General features: G+C 43.4%; 1 protein-coding gene across 10 annotated transcripts in view; it reads right to left on the bottom strand.

Annotated features, from left to right (window-relative positions):
* The window catches only part of LOC123763245 (Like Sm protein 4), a 209,375-nt gene that overhangs the window by 69,229 nt on the left and 116,562 nt on the right, over nt 1-23,584 (bottom strand). For all 10 annotated transcript variants that reach the window (XM_069303170.1, XM_069303172.1, XM_069303167.1 and 7 more), the window contains one exon: nt 18,623-18,732. In XM_069303170.1, coding sequence (XP_069159271.1) covers nt 18,623-18,732 — 110 coding nt within the window. The remainder of the gene's footprint in view (nt 1-18,622; nt 18,733-23,584) is intronic.

The raw sequence follows: 23,584 nt of genomic DNA, 5'->3' as shown, positions 1-23,584 counted from the left end.
CACGATCAATATCTCGAGGGTTTTCAAAACCCTCGAGATATTGACATAATGGCATTGCAGGTCTGGAATCAGGATGATAAGCTCATAATTTTAAATGCCTACAGCCCACCAGCAAGCAACACATGGACAAAGGAAGAACTAGATGACAAACGAGAGGGCCTCATAATGGTCTTGAGAGATATTATTGTACAAGCAGATAAAGATAAATCACGACTGTTGATACTGGGTGACTTCAACTTTAAAGCAATAGACTGGGAGGCCTATGAAGCAAGAACGGAGGACTTTTGGACATGCAGATTTGTGAACCTCATTCTGGAGACATTCTTGTATCAACACATAAAGCAGGCCACAAGAATGAGGGAAGGAGATGTACCATCAGTACTGGATCTAGTATTCACCAGGAAAGAAGAAGAGATATTTGACATCCAGTACCTTCCTCCCTTGGGAAAGAGTGATCACGTCCTGTTAGACATTGATTATGCTTTAAGATATCATCTAGAAGAAAATGGGGACATTGAAACAGTTGATAAATTCGATTTAAGGAGAGGACACTATGGGGAACTTCAAAATTTTTTTAATGAGTGTAATTGGACAGAATTGTTGCTAGGCAGGGAAGTAAATGAAATGTATGCCAAATTTTTAAAAATATACGAGGAAGGCACACAAACATTCATACCAAAACAGAGGATGCAGGGCCAGAAAACAGGATTGGTTCGACAGAAATTGTGAGAGGGCAAGAGACCAAAAGACACAAAAATGGAATCAGTATAGGAAGAGGCCAAACCCTCAAACATACCAGCGATACAAAGATGCGAGAAACAACTATACGGCAGTAAGGAGAGAGGCAGAAAGAAATTTTGAAAAGGGGATAGCGGATAAATGTAAAACAGAACCGGGCCTATTCTACAAATTCATAAACAACAAATTGCAGGTAAAGGATAATATCCAGAGGTTGAAAATTGGAAACAGATTCACAGAAAATGAAAAGGAAATGTGTGAAACATTAAATGAAAAGTTCCAAAGTGTGTTTGTACAAAATGAAATCTTCAGAGAACCAGACACAATGGGAATTCCAGAGCACAACATAGAGCGGATAGAGGTGTCTAGAGATGAAGTGGAAAATATGCTCAAGGAGCTCAGTAAGAACAAAGCAGCTGGCCCAGATGGAGTTTCACCATGGGTTCTGAGAGAATGTGCATCTGAGCTCAGCATTCCAATTCACCTGATCTTTCAGGCATCCCTGTCTACAGGAATCGTAGCAGACATGTGGAAACAGGCTAACATAGTTCCAATCTACAAAAATGGCAGCAGGGAAGACCCCCTCAATTATAGACCTGTATCATTGACAAGTGTAATAGTGAAAGTATTAGAAAAACTAATCAAAACTAAATGGGTAGAACACCTGGAGAGAAATGATATAATATCAGACAGACAGTATGGTTTTCGATCTGGAAGATCCTGTGTATCGAATTTACTCAGTTTCTATGATCGAGCCACAGAGATATTACAGGAAAAAGATGGTTGGGTTGACTGCATCTATCTGGACCTAAAAAAGGCTTTCGACAGAGTTCCACATAAGAGGTTGTTCTGGAAACTGGAAAATATTGGAGGGGTGATAGGTAAGCTTCTAACATGGATGATAAATTTTCTGACTGATAGAAAAATGAGGGCAGTAATCAGAGGCAATGTATCGGAATGGAGAAATGTCACAAGTGGAGTACCACAGGATTCAGTTCTTGCACCAGTGATGTTTATTGTCTACATAAATGATCTACCAGTTGGTATACAGAATTATATGAACATGTTTGCTGATGATGCTAAGATAATAGGATGGATAAGAAATTTAGATGACTGTCATGCCCTTCAAGAAGACCTGGACAAAATAAGTATATGGAGCACCACTTGGCAAATGGAATTTAATGTTAATAAATGTCATGTTATGGAATGTGGAATAGGAGAACATAGACCCCACACAACCTATATATTATGTGAGAAATCTTTAAAGAATTCTGATAAAGAAAGAGATCTAGGAGTGGTTCTAGATAGAAAACTATCACCTGAGGACCACATAAAGAATATTGTGCAAGGAGCCTATGCAATGCTTTCTAACTTCAGAATTGCATTTAAATACATGGATGGCGATATACTAAAGAAGTTGTTCATGACTTTTGTTAGGCCAAAGCTAGAATATGCAGCTGTTGTGTGGTGCCCATATCTTAAGAAGCACATCAACAAACTGGAAAAGGTGCAAAGACATGCTACTAAGTGGCTCCCAGAACTGAAGGGCAAGAGCTACGAGGAGAGGTTAGAAGCATTAAATATGCCAAAACTAGAAGACAGAAGAAAAAGAGGTGATATGATCACTACGTACAAAATAGTAACAGGAATTGATAAAATCGACAGGGAAGACTTCCTGAGACCTGGAACTTCAAGAACAAGAGGTCATAGATTTAAACTAGCTAAACACAGATGGCGAAGAAATATAATAAAATTCACCTTCGCAAATAGTGGTAGACGGTTGGAACAAGTTAAGTGAGAAGGTGGTGGAGGCCAAGACTGTCAGTAGTTTCAAAGCGTTATATGACAAAGAGTGCTGGGAAGACGGGACACCACGAGCGTAGCTCTCATCCTGTAACTACACTTAGGTAATTACTTAGGTAATTACCCCAGAAGTGACTCGAACCCATACTGCCAGGAGCAATGCAACTTGTATGAACAGGACGCCTGAATCCACTTGACCATCACCGCAATATTTTGATTTTAGCCGCAATAGGGTAGAGAAGTCTGGCAAAAAGGGGGCGTTGACAGAGCCTTCGCCAGACGAGGTCTACTCCGCCCGAGCTGTCAGGTGGCAGTTGCCACATATGACCTAATTATTTCAATGTCTCTGATTGATTTTTTCTTTGTTTTTTTGCAGTACTATTATTCAATAGAGTGAATTGTGATATATTTATATAATAAAATGTGCGAACCATTGCTGTACTCAAAATTATGATGTGCATATTAGTGATTCAATTATTATATTCATAAAACAATAAACAAATAGTTTTGCTGTTATTACACTATATACACAGGTTATATATAAGTATCTGCATGTTTTGGTCACCATAACGAACCACTAAGCTGGTATTTTGAGTCAACATGCAACGAGGAGTGACCGCCACACACCAGCCAGCCACTCGCTGCCACTCCCTCCCTTAACAACACCTCACTCGCCCTCATTCTCCTCCCACAATACTGTTTTTGCATTTATTCACTATACACAGATGCTATATATAAGTATTTACATGTTTTGTTCACCATAACTGTACATCTAAGCTTGTATGGTGAGTAAAGGCACAAAGACGTAACTACTCACACAGTCAGCTGGTGGCGGCCGCCCTCAAGGCCGCACTAATATTTCTCCTCCAACAATACTGTTTGTGGTGTTATTACGCTATATACACACATTATATATAAGTATCTACCTGTTTTATACACCATACCTGTACAAATAAGCTGGTATGGTGCCCAAAGACCATAGTAGCCACCAGTAAACAACATGATAAGTCCTGCAGATGATGCACCTCCCTCACCAAAATGGCGGCTCCCAACCTAATCCTCTTGCTGTTATTACACTCTATACACGCGTTATATATAAGTATCTACATTTGTGTTCACTATAGCGAACCACTAAGCTGGTATGGTGAGTGCAGGCAATAAAAGGTGGGATTCAAAAGGTGACACCCCTAGGGTCAACACTTGCAGCTGAGGAGCTCCAGCATATTTCAACAATCCTAAGTATTGTAGTACAGGGTGATGGTAGTGAGTGGTGTCCCAGAGAACATAAAGGTATAGTGCTCTTGAAAAATAGGTGAGATAACAGGAAAGTGCTAAGGGAAGTGAAAAATCGGATGAGAAAAAGTTGCCCTAGTGTTTACAGTGCAGAGAAGAACATTCAAGATGGCCACTGGCAAGGGGAAAAACAAAACAGAGCTTGATTTTGAGGGATTCAATGAAGAAAGCATTGATATTAGTAGTCTACATAACAAGTTGGTAAATTTAGATACTATAGTGAACTCTCATGTAGAAATAATTAGTAAATTGAAAGAAAGTAATGACCATTTGAATAGCAAAGTTTTATGTCTTGAGGGTTTAGTGAAAGACTTGCGCAAGGATAAGAATCAATTGGAAACAAATTGCAAAGCCATGGAAGAAGAAAATAAACTCTTAAAAATAGCTTTGGAAGAAGTTAAAGTAAATTTAAACATAAATGACTACAATAGGTTAGGCAAGGAAATTCAACAGGAGAAACAGCTTTTGTCAGCACAGATGGAGGAAGTTACACAGGGAATAGAACAGTGCAAGAAAGATATGCAACTCACTTATGCACAAGTGGCCAAGGAGAAGGAAAAAATAGAAGCAGCAGCAAAGGAAGTCAAACACTGCAGCAACCAAGATAAAACAAACATTAGGCTAGAAGTGAGGAAAGAATTGGCATCTAACCCGAAGTTGGTGCAAAACACAGTTGATCGGAGTAAGTCCCTGATCATTTTTGGCTGCAAAGAAAAGGCGATAACATCTAGGTCAGAAAGAGCTGTAGAAGAAGCTAAAGTAGTAGATAAAATTGTTGGCCTCGTGGAAGGTCTTACAAACAGAGAGAATGTGTGCGACTACAGGAGAATAGGCAGGTACGTAAAAGGGAAAGATCGACCTTTGAGGATCACCCTAAACGGTGCCAAACAGATGGAAGAAGTACTAAGGAATGCTAGAAAATTGCAAAGGGATGAGGATGGGAAAGGGTGGTCATTAAGACGAGATCTTTCAAAAGAAGATAGAGAGAAGCTGAAACTGAACCTCGCCGAGGCAAAACATTTAAATGAGAGCAGGAATGAAGAAGAAATAAATTCTTTTTTCTACAAAGTGATAGGGGTAGGCAAACCAGTAAAGTGGTACATAAAGGCAAACCAACAAAATCAATAGAGAGAGGGGGAGTGAAGAATAAGGAGAGGGGGAACAAGTTCCTGAAGATTGCATACACCAACATAGATGGAGTGAGATCGAAGATACTGGAGTTAAGTGATGTAATACAGCTGCAGACACCAGACATTGTTGCACTCACGGAGACAAAACTTGAAGATGTAATTTTAAATGAGGTCATATTCCCAAGGGGCTACTCAATTTGGAGACGGGACAGAAAAATTAGGAAAGGCGGTGGCGTTGCTGTGCTGGTAAAAGAACACCTAAAGGTGAAGGAAATAATGACTGCCAATCCACAAGAAGTTGACATAATAGCACTAGAGATCTGCTATGAGGATGATAAACTAATGATGATAAATGCATATAGTCCACCGCCAAGCAGCACATGGTCAAAGGAGGAGCTAGATAGTAAACGTGAAGGTCTTATAACAATAATGAGAGAGATTATAGCGAGAGCGGATAACGATAGATCACGACTGTTGATAGTCGGTGACTTCAACTTGAAATCCATAGACTGGGAAGCATATGAAGCTAAAACAGAAGATTTTTGGACCTGTAAATTTGTAGACCTCATCCTGGAAACATTCTTGTATCAACATGTTAAACAAGCTACGAGGATGAGGGAAGGGGACGTTCCCTCCATGCTAGATTTGATATTTACCAGGAAGGAGGAAGAGATATTTGACATTCAGTACCTTCCTCCCTTGGGTAAAAGTGACCATGTCTTTTTGGGAATAAAGTATGCAATGCGTTATAAGCTGGAAGAAAATAAGGAGGTTGAAGCAGTTGAAAAACCAGACTTCAGGAGAGGACATTATGGTGACCTTGGAAATTTTTTTAGTGAGTATAATTGGACAGACTTGATGCTAGGCAAGGAAGTGAATGAGATGTATGGCAAGTTTTGTGAAATATATGATAAAGGCACAAAAAAATTTATACCAAAACAGAGATGCAGAACTAGGAAACAGGATTGGTTCAATAGAAATTGCGAGAGGGCTAGAGACCGAAAGACACAAAAATGGAATCAATACAGGAAGAGGCCGAACCCCCAAACATACCAGCGATACAAAGATGCGAGAAACAACTACACGGCAGTGAGGAGAGAGGCAGAAAGAAATTTTGAAAAAGGGATTGCGGACAAATGTAAAACAGAACCAGGTCTATTCTATAAATTCATAAACAACAAATTGCAGGTAAAGGATAATATTCAGAGGTTGAAAATGGGAAATAGATTCACGGAAGATGAAAAGGAAATGTGTGAAACACTAAACGAAAAGTTCCAAAGTGTGTTTGTACAAAATGAAATCTTTAGGGAACCAGATACAATAAGAATTCCAGAGAACAACATAGAACACATAGAGGTGTCTAGAGACGAAGTGGAAAAAATGCTCAAGGAGCTCGGTAAGAACAAAGCAGCTGGCCCAGATGGCGTTTCACCATGGGTTCTGAGAGAATGTGCATCTGAGCTCAGCATTCCACTTCACCTGATCTTTCAGGCATCCCTGTGTACAGGAATCGTAGCAGACGGGTGGAAACAGGCTAACATAGTTCCAATCTACAAAAGTGGCAGCAGGGAAGACCCCCTCAATTATAGACCTGTATCATTAACAAGTGTAATAGTGAAAGTATTGGAAAAACTAATCAAAACTAAATGGGTAGAACACCTAGAGAGAAATGATATAATATCAGACAGACAGTATGGTTTTCGATCTGGAAGATCCTGTGTATCGAATTTACTCAGTTTCTATGATCGAGCCACAGAGATATTACAGGAAAGAGATGGTTGGGTTGACTGCATCTATCTGGACCTAAAAAAGGCTTTCGACAGAGTTCCACATAAGAGGTTGTTCTGGAAACTGGAAAATATTGGAGGGGTGACAGGTAAGCTTCTATCATGGATGAAAAATTTTCTGACTGATAGAAAAATGAGGGCAGTAATCAGAGGCAATGTATCAGAATGGAGAAATGTCACAAGTGGAGTACCACAGGGTTCAGTTCTTGCACCAGTGATGTTTATTGTGTACATAAATGATCTACCAGTTGGTATACAGAATTATATGAACATGTTTGCTGATGATGCTAAGATAATAGGAAGGATAAGAAATTTAGATGACTGTCATGCCCTTCAAAAAGACCTGGACAAAATAAGTATATGGAGCACCACTTGGCAAATGGAATTTAATGTTAATAAATGTCATGTTATGGAATGTGGAATAGGAGAACATAGACCCCACACAACCTATATATTATGTGAGAAATCTTTAAAGAATTCTGATAAAGAAAGAGATCTAGGAGTGGTTCTAGATAGAAAACTATCACCTGAGGACCACATAAAGAATATTGTGCAAGGAGCCTATGCTATGCTTTCTAACTTCAGAATTGCATTTAAATACATGGATGGCGATATACTAAAGAAATTGTTCATGACTTTTGTTAGGCCAAAGCTAGAATATGCAGCTGTTGTGTGGTGCCCATATCTTAAGAAGCACATCAACAAACTGGAAAAGGTGCAAAGACATGCTACTAAGTGGCTCCCAGAACTGAAGGGCAAGAGCTACGAGGAGAGGTTAGAAGCATTAAATATGCCAAAACTAGAAGACAGAAGAAAAAGAGGTGATATGATCACTACATACAAAATAGTAACAGGAATTGACAAAATCGACAGGGAAGACTTCCTGAGACCTGGAACTTCAAGAACAAGAGGTCATAGATTTAAACTAGCTAAACACAGATGCCGAAGAAATATAAGAAAATTCACCTTCGCAAATAGAGTGGTAGACGGTTGGAACAAGTTAAGTGAGAAGGTGGTGGAGGCCAAGACCGTCAGTAGTTTCAAAGCGTTATATGACAAAGAGTGCTGGGAAGACGGGACACCACGAGCGTAGCTCTCATCCTGTAACTACACTTAGGTAATTACACTTAGGTAATTACACATAGTCAGAAGACGACGCTACCACCCACCCTCCCACAGGATTACTCCTCCCCCCATGGAGCACAGCGCTAAATATCCAACCTGTCCTCTTAAAAAGAACGTCGCTTTTGGCCATTTGCCTGTATGGCCGAATTTGGACGTAATTTGAAAATTAAAAAAAAATGAAAATAAATTTGGGATTTTTTTTCAACAACAGTAAGTTAAGCGTCCTCTGATAGGTTAAGTGGGCAGGAAATTCTCATAAAGTTTCAAAACGTTATGAAAAACTTTAATTTAAAGTGAACTCTCATAACCTCTGCGCGTATGCCGGACGACTCAAATAGAAAACGGTACAGAACGTCACTTTTGTGAGACGATTTCATTTCAAATTACGTCCAAATTTGGCCATAGTGCGCATATGAGCGAAAAGTGACGTTATTTTTAAGAGGACGGGTTGAAATATCACCACATTCCGGCTATTATCAGAATCCTGGTCAGTTTTATCACAGTCAGGGGTCTTCTGTAATACTATCATCGCTAAATAATAGTACAAACATATATATTATGGCATTTGTAGGCGATGCTGTGGTAACAAGCTGAACAGTGGTGCTGTGAGCTCATGCTGCGTGCGTCAGCCTTGGTGGTTCGCTCAATACTGAAGCTCTCACACTCAAGAATGTTGGCCTGGATTTTTTTCTAGGTGGCATCTGGCAACTATCAGTCGTGGCTGCACTATAGCTGCCTCTATCCCAAGGGGCGGGGCGTTTGCCCCTAAACGCCCCGCCTATCCAAGGCGGGGCGTTTAAATTATAGCGCTAGACACGAAATCATGTATATATGACATGAGCTGTTTCGGCTTTGTCACTGAAATCATATATATATGATTTACGTGGTTTAACCCTCAAACCGCTAGGGGCCCAAATGGAATTCACACCCACAGGTGCAACAAAAAAATAAATCCAAAATTTTTTTTCGTCTTATAGAAGTGTTCATTTTTGTTCCCTGATCACGGAAAAAATAACAAAAAAATCATAGGTGGCATATTTTAGCCGCAATAGGGTAGGGAAGTGTGGCAAAAAAGGGGCGTTGGCAGAGCCTTCGCCAGACGAGGTCTACTCCGCCCGAGCTGTCAGACGGCAGTTGCCACAAATATATTATTACCTAATTATTTCAATGTCTCCGATTGATTTTTTCTTAGTTTTTTGCAGTAATATTATTCCATACAGTGAATTGTGGTATATTTATATTATAAAATGTGTGAACCATCGCTGTACTCAAAATTATGGTGCGCATATTAGTGATTCAATTATTATGTTCATAAAACAATAAACAAATAGTTTTGCTGTTGTTACACTATATACACAGGTTATATATAAGTACAGTGGTACCTCCCATAACGAATTTAATCCGTTCCATGTTCGTCATGTGAAACGGACGTCATACAAAACGAGTGTCCCCCATGTAACCAGTGTGATGCACTGTGTTTATTGTGAAATTTCCCTAGTGTGCATGACATCAAATGTTCCCCAAAATATAATTTTTCTTTGTAAAATGATAAATTACTGTCCCTGAACATGTCTATGTAAAAATAATTACCAAATTCCACTTACTTTGGCTGTGAGGGCGTGGACAAGGTGCGCTGTGACGTCATCAGGGGCTGGTCGCCCGTGTGTGAAGCTCCCAGACACGGTCGCGCAGGCCATTCAAGCACCGCGTGTTGCCACAAATATATTTTCAAATATTTTTCCTATGCATTTCCAATGCGGTTTTATTTGTTTCTTTTATCGTATATGATGCATATTTGTGACCTTTACAATATGTATACAGTAGAATGTTCATAATTTTCCATGAAACTGTGATACATGTGTCAGTAATGTGTCCACAATAAATGTTTATTGTCACAATATTACGTGGTAAAAATGCACTAATATTACAATATGTACAGTTTCACATACTATTTACACAGTAACACACTGTATTACACACTCAGTACTTTGGAGGTGCGTAATAGTCAACGAAGTAGTCCATGGTACACAGCGCGACTTTGCTCTCCTTGCACCAGCTACAGATAGATTTTTGTTTCCTGTTTCATCGTTCTGTGTGCTTGCAAATAATGCACTCGCATGCACCCTTGGCTTTAGTACTTGTAGGTGGTATGTAGCCAAGCTTGTAAAGCATAAGGTAGTATTGAAACGATTATAGGAAAAGCTCAATTTGTAAGGTAGTCTTGAAAAGATCGCTTTGTAAGGTCCCACACAGGAAGAGATTCAGCTAGCCTCAAAGAGTGTCCATCAGTCAGGAAGAGATTCAGCTAGCCTCAAAGAGTGTCCATCAGTCAGGAAAAGATTCAGGTATTCTTAAAAATATCAATGAACACCACCACCATGGAAGCCGCTAACACTGTTCATCTATGCTACTTGTATCAGATGCATCATCACTGAACGCAGAAAACGATTCATCTATGTATCATCTATATACATTAGAGATGGCAAGGGTGGGGCTCAGAGCTACACCTGGATACGCTTGCTGTATCATCCTCATAGGTGCTGTATCACAGGCATCCGACCGTTGTGTTAAGCCCTTATTGCGCCTAGCATCACCAATGTTATGACCCTTATGTTCTTCAAACAATAGGGTCTGAATTGCACTGACTGAGTACAGTCTTTCAACACCGTGTGGGACAGGTGTTTGAGAGCCAGAGGCATGTGTGCTACAAATGGTTGCTCACGCACTACTAACCCAGCCAGCAGCCCTTGTCTTTCATATTCGTTATAGCAAAAGGTTTGTTCAGTGTTTGTTGGGTAGGCTGCTCCATTATGACAATCTTTCTTTGTTTCAAATGTGTTCCATTTGTTTTGTATTTATCACTTACGTCTCAATAATGGAGCAGCCTACCCGACAAACACTGAACGAACCTTTATGACATTTGTCCATTTTTCAAATTGTTTCAACAGTTCTTTTATTTTTCGTTTTTTTTTTTTTTTTAAGAAACATGGAGCAGTCGACCTGTAGACCACCGAACGAACATTTTTGACATTTGTACTGGTTTTCAAAATTCTTCATATTTTTTATTATTTACGTTTTTTGTATGTAAGAAACATGGAGCAGCCTACCTGCCGAACACCGAACGAACTTTTTTGACATTTGTTGTATATCAGATATTTCATTTCTTTTTTCCTACAAAAACGTCAATGCTTTGCAACATCTCAGCAGTCACCCTTTTATATCCCAGCATCATTAGCATCTTTAAACAAGAACAACATAATTTATGTGCATCGTCAGAGGCGTCTAAGAATGTGCAAGCAGCAGCGCGACCCCACCATGTGGTGTTGACGTTACTCAAACCAGCGTTCGTCATACGGGACGATTTGACGCCGATCGGGCCGTTCGTTACCCAAAATATTCGTCTTTTGGGGCAATCGTTATGCGAGGTACCACTGTATTTGCATGTTTTGTACACCATAACGAACTACTAAGTTGGTCTTGTGAGTCAAAAAGCAACGAGGAGTGACCGCCAAACACCAGCGAGCCACTCCCTCCCTCAACACCACCCTCACTCACCCTCATTCACCTCCCACAATACTCTTTTTCTGTATTTATTCACTATACACAGACGTTATATATATGTATTTACATGTTTTGTTCACCATAACTGTACATCTAAGCTTGTATGGTGAGTAAAGGCCATAAGACGTAGCTACTCACACAGTCAGCTGATCGGCGGCCGCCCTCAAGGCCAGACGCACTAATATTTGTCATCCAACAATATTGTTTGTGGTGTTACTACGCTATATACACACATTATATATAAGTATCTACCTGTTTTATTCACCATACCTGAACAAATAAGCTGGTATGGTGCCCAAACATCATAGTGGCCATCAGTAAACAACATGCCAAGTCGTGCAGACGACGCTCCTCCCTTACCAAAATGGCGGCTCCCAACCTACTCCTCTCGCTCTTATCTCACACTATACACACGTTATATATAAGTATCTACATTTGTGTTCACCATATCGAACCACTAAGCTGGTATGGTGAGTGCAGTCAATAAATGGTGGCCACACACAGTCAGAAAACGACGCCACAACCCTCCCTCCCACAGCCTTACTCCTCCCTCCATGGAGCACAGCGCTAAATATCACCACAATCCTGCTATTATCAGAATCCTGGTCAGTTTTATTCCAGTCAGGGGGCTTCAGTAATACTATCACTGCTAAATAATAGCATTATCATTTATATTATGGTATTTGTAGGCGATGCTGTGGTCACAAGCTGAACAGCGGTGCTGTGAGCTCGTGCTGCGTGCGCCAGCCTTGGTGGCTTGCTCAATACTGACGCTGTAACACCCAAGAATGTTGGCCTGGATTTTTTTTCTAGGTGGCATCTGGCAACTATCGGGCGTGGCTGTACTATAGCTGCCCCTATCCCAGGCGGGGCATTTAAATTATAGCGCTAGACACGAAATCATATATAAATGATGTGCGCGGTTTCGGTTTTGTCACTGATATCATTTATACATGATATGCGCGGTTTGAGGGTTAAGGGTTAAGGCAAGCAGGGGATGGTTTGAAAAATTTAGAAAAAGAAGTGGTATCCATAGTGTTGCGAGGCATGGGAAGGCTGCCAGCTCAGACAAACCAGTGGCTGAACGATTTATTGAAGAATTTAAAGTTTGCTGAGGCTGAGGGATACCTACCACAACAAGTTTTTAATTCTGATGAAATAGGACTGTTAGTGAAAAAATTGCCTAAGAAGACATACATTCCCAAGGAGGAAAAATCATTGCCCAGACACAAGCCTATGAAAGATACCTGGTTGATGGGGTTCTGGGAGTTCTTCTACTCCCCAAGCCCGGCCCGAGGCCAGGTTGACTTGTGAGAGTTTGGTCCACTAGGCTGTTGCTTGGAGCGGCCCGCAGGCCCACATACCCACCACAGCCCGGTTGGTCCGGTACTCCTTGGAGGAATAAATCTAGTTTCCTCTTGAAGATGTCCACAGTTGTTCCGGCAATATTTCTTATGCTCGCTGGGAGGGTGTTGAACAACCGTGGACCTCTGATGTTTATACAGTGTTCTCTGATTGTGCCTATGGCACCCCTGCTCTTCACCCCTGTTCTATTCTGCATTTTCTTCCATATCGTTCACTCCAGTACGTTGTTATTTTACTGTGTAGATTTGGTACTTGGCCCTCCAGTATCTTCCAGGTGTATATTATTTGATATCTCTCTCGTCTTTTTTCTAGTGAGTACATTTGGAGAGCTTTGAGACCATCCCAATAATTTAGGTGCTTTATCGTGTCTATGCGTGCCGTATATGTTCTCTGTATTCCCTTTATTTCAACAATCTCTCCTGCTCTGAAGGGGAAAGTGAGTACTGAGCAGTACTCAAGACGGGACAACACAAGTGACTTGAAGAGTACAACCATTGTGATGGGATCCCTGGATTTGACAGTTCTCGTAATCCATCCTATCATTTTTCTGGCTGTCGCAATATTTGCTTGGTTATGCTCCATAAACGTTAGGTCGTCAAACATCATTATTCCCAAATCCTTTACATGCTGTTTTCCTACTATGGGCACATTTGATTGTGTTTTGTACCCTGTATTATGTTTAACCACTGCACTGCGCAAAGCGCCTTTAGGCGCTCAGAGAGTTGTGCTTTTTGTTTTTTAATTTGGCTATATTTTAATGTTTTCATTACTATTTTTGTTTTGAAATGGAAATAGTTGACATTGGAAACATTTTGACATTAAATTTACCTGAACATTTGTAAAAATAACAAAAATATGTCCTTGTCAATTGCACCAAGACGTTTTTGCCGAAAATAGGTGAGCAGTGCAAGGGTTAAGGTCCTCATTTTTACCGTACCTGAGTACCTGGAATTTATCACTGTTAAACATCATGTTATTTTCTGATGCCCAGTCGAAAACTTGATTAATATCAACTTGAAGTTTTTCAATGTCTTCAGCCGAGGTAATTTTCATACTGATTTTTGTGTCATCTGCAAAGGATGATACGAAGCTGTGACTTGTATTTTTGTCTATATCTGATATGAGAATATGGAAAAGCAGCGGTGCAAGGACTGTTCCCCGAGGAACAGAGCTTTTAACTGCGCTTGAACTAGATTTGATATGGTTGACCATTACTCGCCGAGTGCTGTTTGACAGAAAACTGAGTATCCAGCATCCTACTTTACCGATTATTCCCATTGACTTCATTTTATGTGCTATCACGCCATGGTCACATTTATCGAAAGCCTTTGCGAAGTCTGTGTATATCACATCAGCATTCAGTTTTTCTTCTAATGCCTCAGTGACTTTGTCGTAGTGCTCAAGTAGCTGTGAGAGGCAGCTAGGTTTACGCTTGTGCTGTGTTCAAATGCGAGTGGCGATTTGAAAATTAAACCCTTGCTTGTGAATCATTCTGAAAATCCAAGGGTTTTCAAACAGTATAAAGTGCAGAAAACCCATTTGTGTGTGATGTGGAGGGCTAATAAAAGGGCATGGGTAACTAGGATAATTTTTTTCGGAGTTGGTGAATGAAGTGGTGTGCCCTGCCATAAAAAAATATCTGCAGGAGAAACATTTGCCACTCAAGGCCCCTGCTTCTCCTCGACAATGCTCCTGCTCATCCTCCAGGCTTGGAAGATGAATTGTTGCACAGATACAGTAATTTTCTCACAGTAAAGTTCCTTCCTCCTAACACCACACCTCTAATTCAGCCTATGGACCAGAAAATCATACAGAATTTTAAGAAACTTTATGAAAGAGCCCTTTTCGGAAATGTTTTGAAGTGACCGAAGCCACAAAACTCGCCCTCAAAGAGTTCTGGAAACACCATTTTAACATTTGTAGTGCTTTAAAACTCGTTGACAAAGCCTGGCAAGAAGTGACTCAAAGAACCCTGATCTCTGGGTGGAGAAAATTGTTACCTGAATGTGTGACAGAACTAGACTTTAAGGGGGTTTGAGCCTGTAAATGATGTGCCTATTAGTTGAGGAAATTGTTACTCTAGGCCGGCAAATGGGCTTGGAATTGGATGGTGATAATGTGGAGTTGGTGGAAGACCACTAATGAAGAACTGACCACCAAAGAACTCCAAGCCCTTCAAAAGGAATAGCAAGAAGACACAGCTGAGGATGTTTCTCCAGTGGAGGAGGATGAGGCAGCAGCGAATGTCCCTTCTGCAACTATTAAGAAGTGGTGTCAGATGTGGGAAGAAATGCAAACTTTTATTGAAAAGACTCACCCAGAGAAAGCTGTTGTAGGGTGTTGCATTAATCTTTTCAATGACAATGTGATGCATCACTACAGAGACATCTTGCGTAGAAGGGAAAAACAATCTTCCATGGACAGATTTGTTGTGAGAACATTGAGTAGTGAGCCACAATCAGGAACTAGTGGTATGCAGGCAAAACGTACCAGAGAATGCACCCCCAGAGAGGTCCTCACTTGCCTGATGTTATAATGGAAGGGGACTCCCCTTCCAAACAGTAACACCTCTCCTCCTCCCCCTCCTCACCATCTTCCATACCCCTACAGCAGTCATCATCCATACCCCTACAGCAGTCATCATCCATACCCCTTCAGTAGTCATCATCCATACCCCTACAGCAGTCATGAACGGATTAATTCATTTCCCATTATTTCTTATGGGGAAATTAGCTTCAGTTTCTGAGTTTTCGGAATACAAGCTGTCTTCAGGAACGGATTAAACTCTTAAACTGAGGTACCCCCTGTATATATATATAATAAGGTGGATATAAACACATGCTAATTCGTATGAGCCAATTGGCCCATTTGTTAATAGGCCTAAATATGAATTAGTATGGGTGGATATAAATAGGAGCTACCTCATATGGGCTAATAGACCTTCTGCAGTTCCTCTTTTATTATCTTTTAATAATGATTGGTTGACTTGGTATACTTTGTAATAACCATGAGTTGTTAAAAACCATATGAACATAATCAATATAGATATCATGTAATTATTGTGGAATTTTATACCATGACGATTACCACATTGGCATAACAACATTTGCGTGATATCAGAATTTGCATAGTGTAGAAATAGCCTAAGCTACTCTATCCCTTTGAGATGTATTTATTGCTTATCTCAATAAACATACTTGAACTTGAACTTGTAAGCAATATTAAAATGATTTTACTTTTTTTTTCATGGTAAAGGTAATAAGACTTTTTTTCATGGGTCAAATTAAACTCCACTACAGTCATGTAGAGATATTATATCCATATTAGTATAACTGGTATAAAACCATGATATAAAACCAGACGTTAACCACTGTGCTGCACTGAGTTTTTTGTGAAATTCCCCCGGTGCACATGAAATAAAAAAAAAAATTTCTTCGTAAAATGATAAATTCCCTTCCCTAAACATGTCTATGTAAAAATAAATACGAAATTCCACTTACTTTGGCTATGGGGACGTGGACAAGGTGCGCTGTGACGTCATCAGGGAGGGCCTGGTCGCCCGTGCGTGAATCGCCCAGACACGCGCGGGCCATTCAAGCACCGGTTGTTGCCACAAATATATTTTCAATTATTTGTTTTATGTATTTCCAATGCGTTTTATTTTTTTTTTTTATTGTACATGATGCATATTTGTGTCCTTTACAGTATGTATACAGTAGAACATTCATAATGTTTCATGGAACTGTGATACATGTGTCAGTAATGTGTCCACAATAAATGTTTATTGTTGCAATATTACATGTTAAAAATTCACTAAAATTACACTATGTACAGTTTCACTACACTATTTACACAGTAACACACTGTATTACACACTCAGTACTTCGGAAGTGAGTAATAATCAATGAAGTAGTCCATGGTACACAGCACGACTTCGCTCTCAGTGCACCAGGTACAGATAAATTTTCGCTTTCTGTTTCTTCATTCTGTGTGCTTTGCAAATAACTGCACTCACGATGAGAGAGATACCAAATAATATACACATGGAAAATACTGGAGGGCCAGGTCCCAAATCTACACAGTAAAATAACAACGTACTAGAGTGAACGATATGGAAGAAAATGCAAGATTGAACCAGTGAAGAGCAGAGGTGCCATAGGCACAATCAGAGAACACTGTATAAACATCAGAGGTCCGCAGTTGTTCAACGTCCTCCCAGTGACTATAAGAAATATTGCCGGAACAACCGTGGACATCTTCAAGAGAAAACTGGACTGTTTTCTAAGAGAAATTCCAGATCAGCCGGGCTGTGGTGGGTATGTGGGCCTGCAAGCTGCTCCAAGCAACAGCCTGGTGGACCAAACTCTCACAAGTCGAGCCTGGCCTTGGGCCGGGCTTGGGGAGTAGAGTAACTCCCAGAACCACATCAAGCAGGTACTTACACCCCTTGGCTTTAGTACTTGTAGGTTGTATGTAGCCAAGCTTGGAAAGCATAAGGTAGTATTGAAAAAATTATAGGAATAGATCAATTTATAAAGTAGTCTTGAAAAGATCGCTTTGTATGGTCCCACACAAGAAGAGATTCAGCTTGCCTCAAAGAGTGTTCGCCAGTCAAAAAGAGATTCAGCTAACTTCAAAGAGTGTCCATCAGTTAGGAAGAGATTCAGGTATTCTTGAAAATATCTATGGAAAACACCACCATGGAAGCCACTACCACTGTTCATCTATGCTACTTGTATCAGATGCATCATCACTGAACGCAGAAAACGATTCATCTATGTATCATCTAAATAAATTGGAGATAGCATAGGAATTACAAGGGTGATGCTCAGAGCTACAACTGGATACGCTCGCTATATCATCCTCATAGGTACTGTATCACTTGCATCCGACCTTTGTGTTAGGTCCTTATTGCACCTAACTTCACCAATATTATGACCCTTATGTTCTTCAAACAATAAGGTTTGAATTTCACCAACAGAGCGTTATCTTTCAACACCGCATCGGACAGGTGTTTGGGAGCCAGAGGCGCGTGCGTCACCCATGGTTGCTCATTCAGTACTAACCCAGCCAGCATCCCTAGGGCATTCTGGGAATTTTTTCCAAGATGGCTACCTCTTACTGGAGGTCCTAAGAGTCCATTTCGTACACAACCAACTTCGTACACATTTAGAATTGGTACCGAAAAATCAAAAAGTTTTTTCTCGGTTAGCGCAGTTTCCTGCCGACCGAGAATACTTGGTTAGCGCAGTTTCCTGCGACCAAGAATACTCGGGTGGCGCAGTTAAGTGGTTAATAAATATACTGAACTTATGATGATACCCGCATTATCCTCAAGCATCAACTTGTAGTAATAACCGTAAGAAAGCAAACATCAGCTTGTTAGAAGCTAAGAAGCCTTAGGCCTTGGCATTCATGGCTTTATTAGTTGTGTATAATTTATTATACTAAAATTAAATGTCCTTTATAATGCAAACATTGTTAGATCTAGATTTCCTAGATATTTCCACCCAGATATGGCTCATGTATAACTTACATTTAGACTAGCACCACTTCCATTTAACTGTATCCATAATTTTAACTTCCATAATTTGTGTGGCTCAATTTTATTCCCCATTGGACACTACATTTTAAATCTCTGCATATAATGCATGGCTAATTATCTTCTGGTCCTCCACATAGAGTATGTATTTACTAATACTGAAGTCCATTGAAAATTGTTCCTAAACTAAATACAATTTTTACTTCTTCCAATGCTTTCTTAATATCGTACAATCAGCTTCACACAAGTCCAAAACATTTTACAGTATATTCACTCACCCAATATTTGTTAGATCAGCAGAGAAAACATCTTGACGAGTAGTAACAGTGTTAACCCTCATTGCTGCCCTTAGCAATGACACAACGCCAGCATACTGAGCACAAGTATTCTGTAAGATAATAATTAAAGTACAAATTAATAAATAAATTTCAATAAATGTTATATTAAAATACAGAGCAAAGTACTATACTGCATCACTTGTGTTTAACCATTAAATGGTGCAATACATTTATAGTAGCTGGGGTGAGTAACTATTGTGGGACGGTGCACCACAGTTAAAAATGATTGCGAGTACTGCGGAAGATTCAAAAGTTCCGCGACTACATAGGGTTCACATCAGCTTCCTCACGGCTCTAGTAACCAGACACCATTTAAAAAAAAAAAAAACAGCGTTGAATGTAATGAAACGCCATTTTCTGGGTGAGACCCGGAGGCTCCCCGGAGCTTTACCGGCTGATATGCTATGTCAGACTTTGGCATCAGTCATGTGTATGGAGTTCTAGGGCCTACCGGGGACCACGAGCCAGAACCTGGCCCCCTCAGAGAGGCAAGGGGAGCAATGGCCTATAGAAACCCCCGTGTGGTTGGAAGCATTCTATGTCTGCCATCGACCGGGTCAAGCATCCAGAAAGGTAAGCATTCCAAAACAAACTCCTATTCTGGTGAAAATTGCTACCTAAAGCTGAACTAGTGGATAGAACTCCCCAACAGAAAACAAGGAAACTAGTATGACGTCATACGTCACCGCGCCGCTGTCTGCGCAGCTCCCCCCTCCCCGGGAGGGGGAAGGGGGAGCCCCAGACCTCCCACGCCGGCTATCCACCCATCAGTTCTGAGGCTGGATGTCAAAACACGTGAAAAACCGCCAACCAGAGGGAGGGAGGGTTGCGGGGAAGCCTCCGGGTCTCACCCAGAAAATGGCGTTTCATTACATTCAACGCTGGTTTTCTGGGGGGAGCCCCGTCGGCTCCCCGGAGCTAACTACCCACAGAGGAAGGTCAAAGGGACAGAACCGGGAGGCGGACACCATGCACCCCCCACGGAGGCGAGACCACCGGCAGCAAACGCCAACCCAAGGCACCACAGCCCCGAAAAGTCCCGGGAACAACACGAGAACAACGAGCAGCAAGGCCCCTTCACGAACACCAAAAATCCATGCCCGAAAGACCGCAAGGCCACGTCGCCCAGACGGCAGCGGGAGCAGCGAAGCCATGAACGCCACAGGCACGAGGGAAGAACACAGGCAGCTTAGCCGCAAGAACACGGCTGACCACCCGGGACACCATCACCCGTGAACTGGGAAGAACAGAACCGAATCAACGCAAAACACGCTCTGGACCCAAACGCCGTGGCACGCAAACAACAGCGGAGGGCCGCCACTGAACACAAAAAATGACACACCCACGGCCCGACCAACGAAGCACCAACAAACCCTGGACCCCTCCAGAACGCAGCAGCCCCACCCTGCGCCAGAAAAGATGGAGACTGCTGCCACCGAACAACCAAAACGCTAAAACCGAAGGAGCAAGAAAACTCAGCGACTCGACCCCCAGAGGCAAAGGCCAAAAGGAAAGAGCCAACGAAAAAACACACCGGAACCGAAGGGGCACTACCAACCGAGGAGAAGACAGAGCACGCTGACCAGAGACCAGGATGGTGCAAGCGGCGCACGAACAGGCCGGAGGTGAAACGACGCACAAGACAGCTTACTAACGGTGCAGAAGCAACACCAAGACCGAAAGCAAGCGGAAGCGGCTCCGCCAGCGCCGCACGAAAAGAGGCGACAGTATGTGGCAAGACGACAGCCCCCAAACCCCATCAGAAAACCAAGCCGAGAGTAAACCAAGCTAACAAGAGTAACCACCTAAGAAGGGACAGGAAAAGGAAGGACCGCCAAAATACCCCATACTGCCGCCAAGAGAAGCACGCAGGTGGGACACCTACCATGAAGCCACCCGACCACCAACCGGAGGCGAGACCGCGAGGCAGAACATAAGCAGCCCCGACAAGGCCCCTCCGAGCCCAGGAAAAGGCGGAGCCGCGGGAAGATCTCGGGCGCGACCACCGAAACCCAGGCGGCACAAGGAGATGGAACGTCTGCCGAACAGAAAAACTCTCCAAAGCATGCAAGCCCGCCAGGAATTCAGAAATGACGGGTCTGACGCGAGACATCGCAAGACCCCCAAAAAAACAAAAAAACGGCAGGGCAAGCTAGGAAACCAAAGAAGGCGGAAGGGTCGCCGCCAGAACAGTACCCGAACCAAGGGGTACGAACAACTGCAATAGACCGAGACAAAGAAGCACATCACAGGACACAGGCTGAAAAATGCCTAAGAACACATGCAGAACACCCCTGCTGCAGAGGAGGCAGGAAGAAAGAGCAGAAGCACAAAAAACCCCAGGAGAACAACCAGGGGTGGACAATCAGGCAGGGACAAAAACCCCACGCAATCCCCAGGCACAACACAGCAGCAAAGTGCCACTCCACAACCGGACACAGGAACAAGGACACGCCACCGTGAAACATGGTACTAATGCACACGTGCAGCAGCAGCAACAGGCACCACTGCAACATGCAACATGTAAACAGCAACTTCCTTCTGCAGAGGCAGAGAACGGAGCAGGCAGACCCCAGACAGGGCCAACGGAGACACGACAAAACCCCGCAGGCCCAGAAACCTGCACCAGGCGACCGACGGCGGAGAAACCCCGCACGATACCTGCTGGAGGAGGTACTGGGAGCTCTTTTACACCTCAAGCCCGGCCCAAAGCTAGGCTAGACCGGCTAGAGGGTGGCCCACCAGGCAGCTGCTAGGAGCAGTCCACCGGCCCACATACCCCCACAATCAGGATGGGCCGGAACTGCTATACGAAAACAGGCTAGTGTGCCCTGGAAGTCCACGGACGAACCAGCAAGAAAGCTTATGCTCGCAAGTAGGTCGTGTAACAAGCACAGACCTCTGATGGTAATACAGTGTTTCCCAAATGTGCCAATAGCACCACTGCACTCCACTGGTACTATCCCGCAAGTTCTACCAGATAGGCGGGACCCAAGAGCCAGAGCTCAAACCCTGCAAGCATAGCCAGGAGCCTTACCAGGTGAGTATAGAACCAACCCTACAACCCCCACACCTCACAACATTAAAAAAGGTGGGTCCCCTGAATGACTCCAGCATGGGATGGACATGCACATGAGGGGGACAGGAAGGGTTGAAAAGGGGACAGTCACTGGTGTGCGAACGGTCTCAGTCGTACAAAAATATACCTAAATAAAGACAGGTATATAAACAACTCCGCATCCAGCGCCCGGCCAAAAGACGCCAGACCGCAGAAACTCAACTGGCGAACGGTGGTACGAACTTGACATGACTCAACCGTGCCCAGAAGAACCTGGGAGTACCGCCAGGTGAAGACGCCAGAGCCGGGCCCTGCCGGACCCGCAGGAGAGCAGAGAGAGGCGAAGGAGGCGGTCCACACCCATGACACAGGGAAAACCGCGGTGTCCTCCCCACAACTGGGAACCAGGACACCCCCGGCGCGAAGGGGCACATACCGCAGCCAGGGAGAAGAACGAGAGGCGAAGCACTGTAGCAAAAAGGGCGCAAAACACCAGCACTGAAACACCGCCCAGACCAAAACAAACTCCACGGCGCATGCGCATAACACGCTGGCCGAACCGCACACCCTCTCTGCGGGAAGGCGCCAGCCAGGACTACTGCACGAGAAAAGTAGCCAAAAGAGGAAGCAGGAACAATAAAACCGGCCAAAGAAGCAAAGAGCCCAAAAAGGAACCCAACCGGGCGACAAGTAGCCCAACAGGGCGACAAGTAGCCCAACAGGGCGACAAGTAGCTCAACAGAGCTACAAGTAGCCCAACCGGCTCACAAGTGTCCCAACCGGGCCACAAGTAGCCCAAAACGGCGACAAGGACGAGGAGCCGACAGACGTTCCAATAATGCGGGAAGTAGCGAAAAACCTTCCCGAACCCACGAGAACACAGAAGCCAACACTAGTCCCGAAGGCACACGAAGGCACAGGCGCACCCGAGATCAGAAGTCACGTAGAACCCCATCGAACGGGGAAACATGACGAAAACACCGTCCCAAAAAAGGGTGGGAGGAAACATCCACCCACAGGACGGAACCAACCGACTCAAAGGCCAAGGAACCGAGGCCCCCCAAGTCAGCCCCTCCCCAGCCCCGGGATCCTACCCGACAGGTCCCGGGGCCGAGCCGTTCCCCCAAAGCCCCGGCCGTACCAGAAAACCGGGGCAGCCATGAAAACACTAAGGAAGGGAGCCCACTGGCAGACTCATACAACACGACTGGAGGAACAGGCTCAAATGCCCTCGTCACTACCCCGGAAGGGGAATTCCCCGAGACTGCCCGAGTCTCAACACCATCAAAAACCCTGCCCCGAACCTACAGACGGTAAGGAACCGGATGCAGGCAGGCAGGGCGATCCAGGGGAAAGACAAGGGAGCGTGGATGGAACTGAAGCTACCAACACCCCCAAGTCCCAAAACGAACTACAACGGGGCAGCCCCGGGGCTCCCGTGGAGGAAACCACGAGAACGTTGCCACTACCAAGGCTCAAGTGCAACACCCCTGCTGCCCGCACCCGCCTTGTCAGCACAACTGGGTTACCGAGCCACAACGAGCAACCAAACTCGCAGGACTCTGGGTCGAAGGTGTCACCGACCCCACAGGCAGCAGACGGAGGCAAAACAGAGTTACCCAGAGACAAAGGGTGAGAGCAACCCTCAAACTCGCTGGAAGCGAGGGGGGGGACTCTGGGGTCACATCCATCGGACCCGCGGGCCCCCAGGGGTTTCCCAGGGTCCTGAGCGTTTACTATAAGAGGACTCGCGCTCAGGTAATCCCAGGCAGGGTACTGCTAACCGGCACCCAAAGCTACCAAACAACTTTCTAAGAGCTGAACCCCCGGGACGTGTACACTCA

Source organism: Procambarus clarkii, chromosome 49 (assembly GCF_040958095.1).
Source record: "Procambarus clarkii isolate CNS0578487 chromosome 49, FALCON_Pclarkii_2.0, whole genome shotgun sequence".
Classification (NCBI taxonomy): Eukaryota; Metazoa; Arthropoda; class Malacostraca; order Decapoda; family Cambaridae; genus Procambarus; species Procambarus clarkii.
The sequence above is the reverse complement of the archived record's forward strand: the minus strand, read 5'-3'. Positions and strand labels throughout refer to the sequence as shown.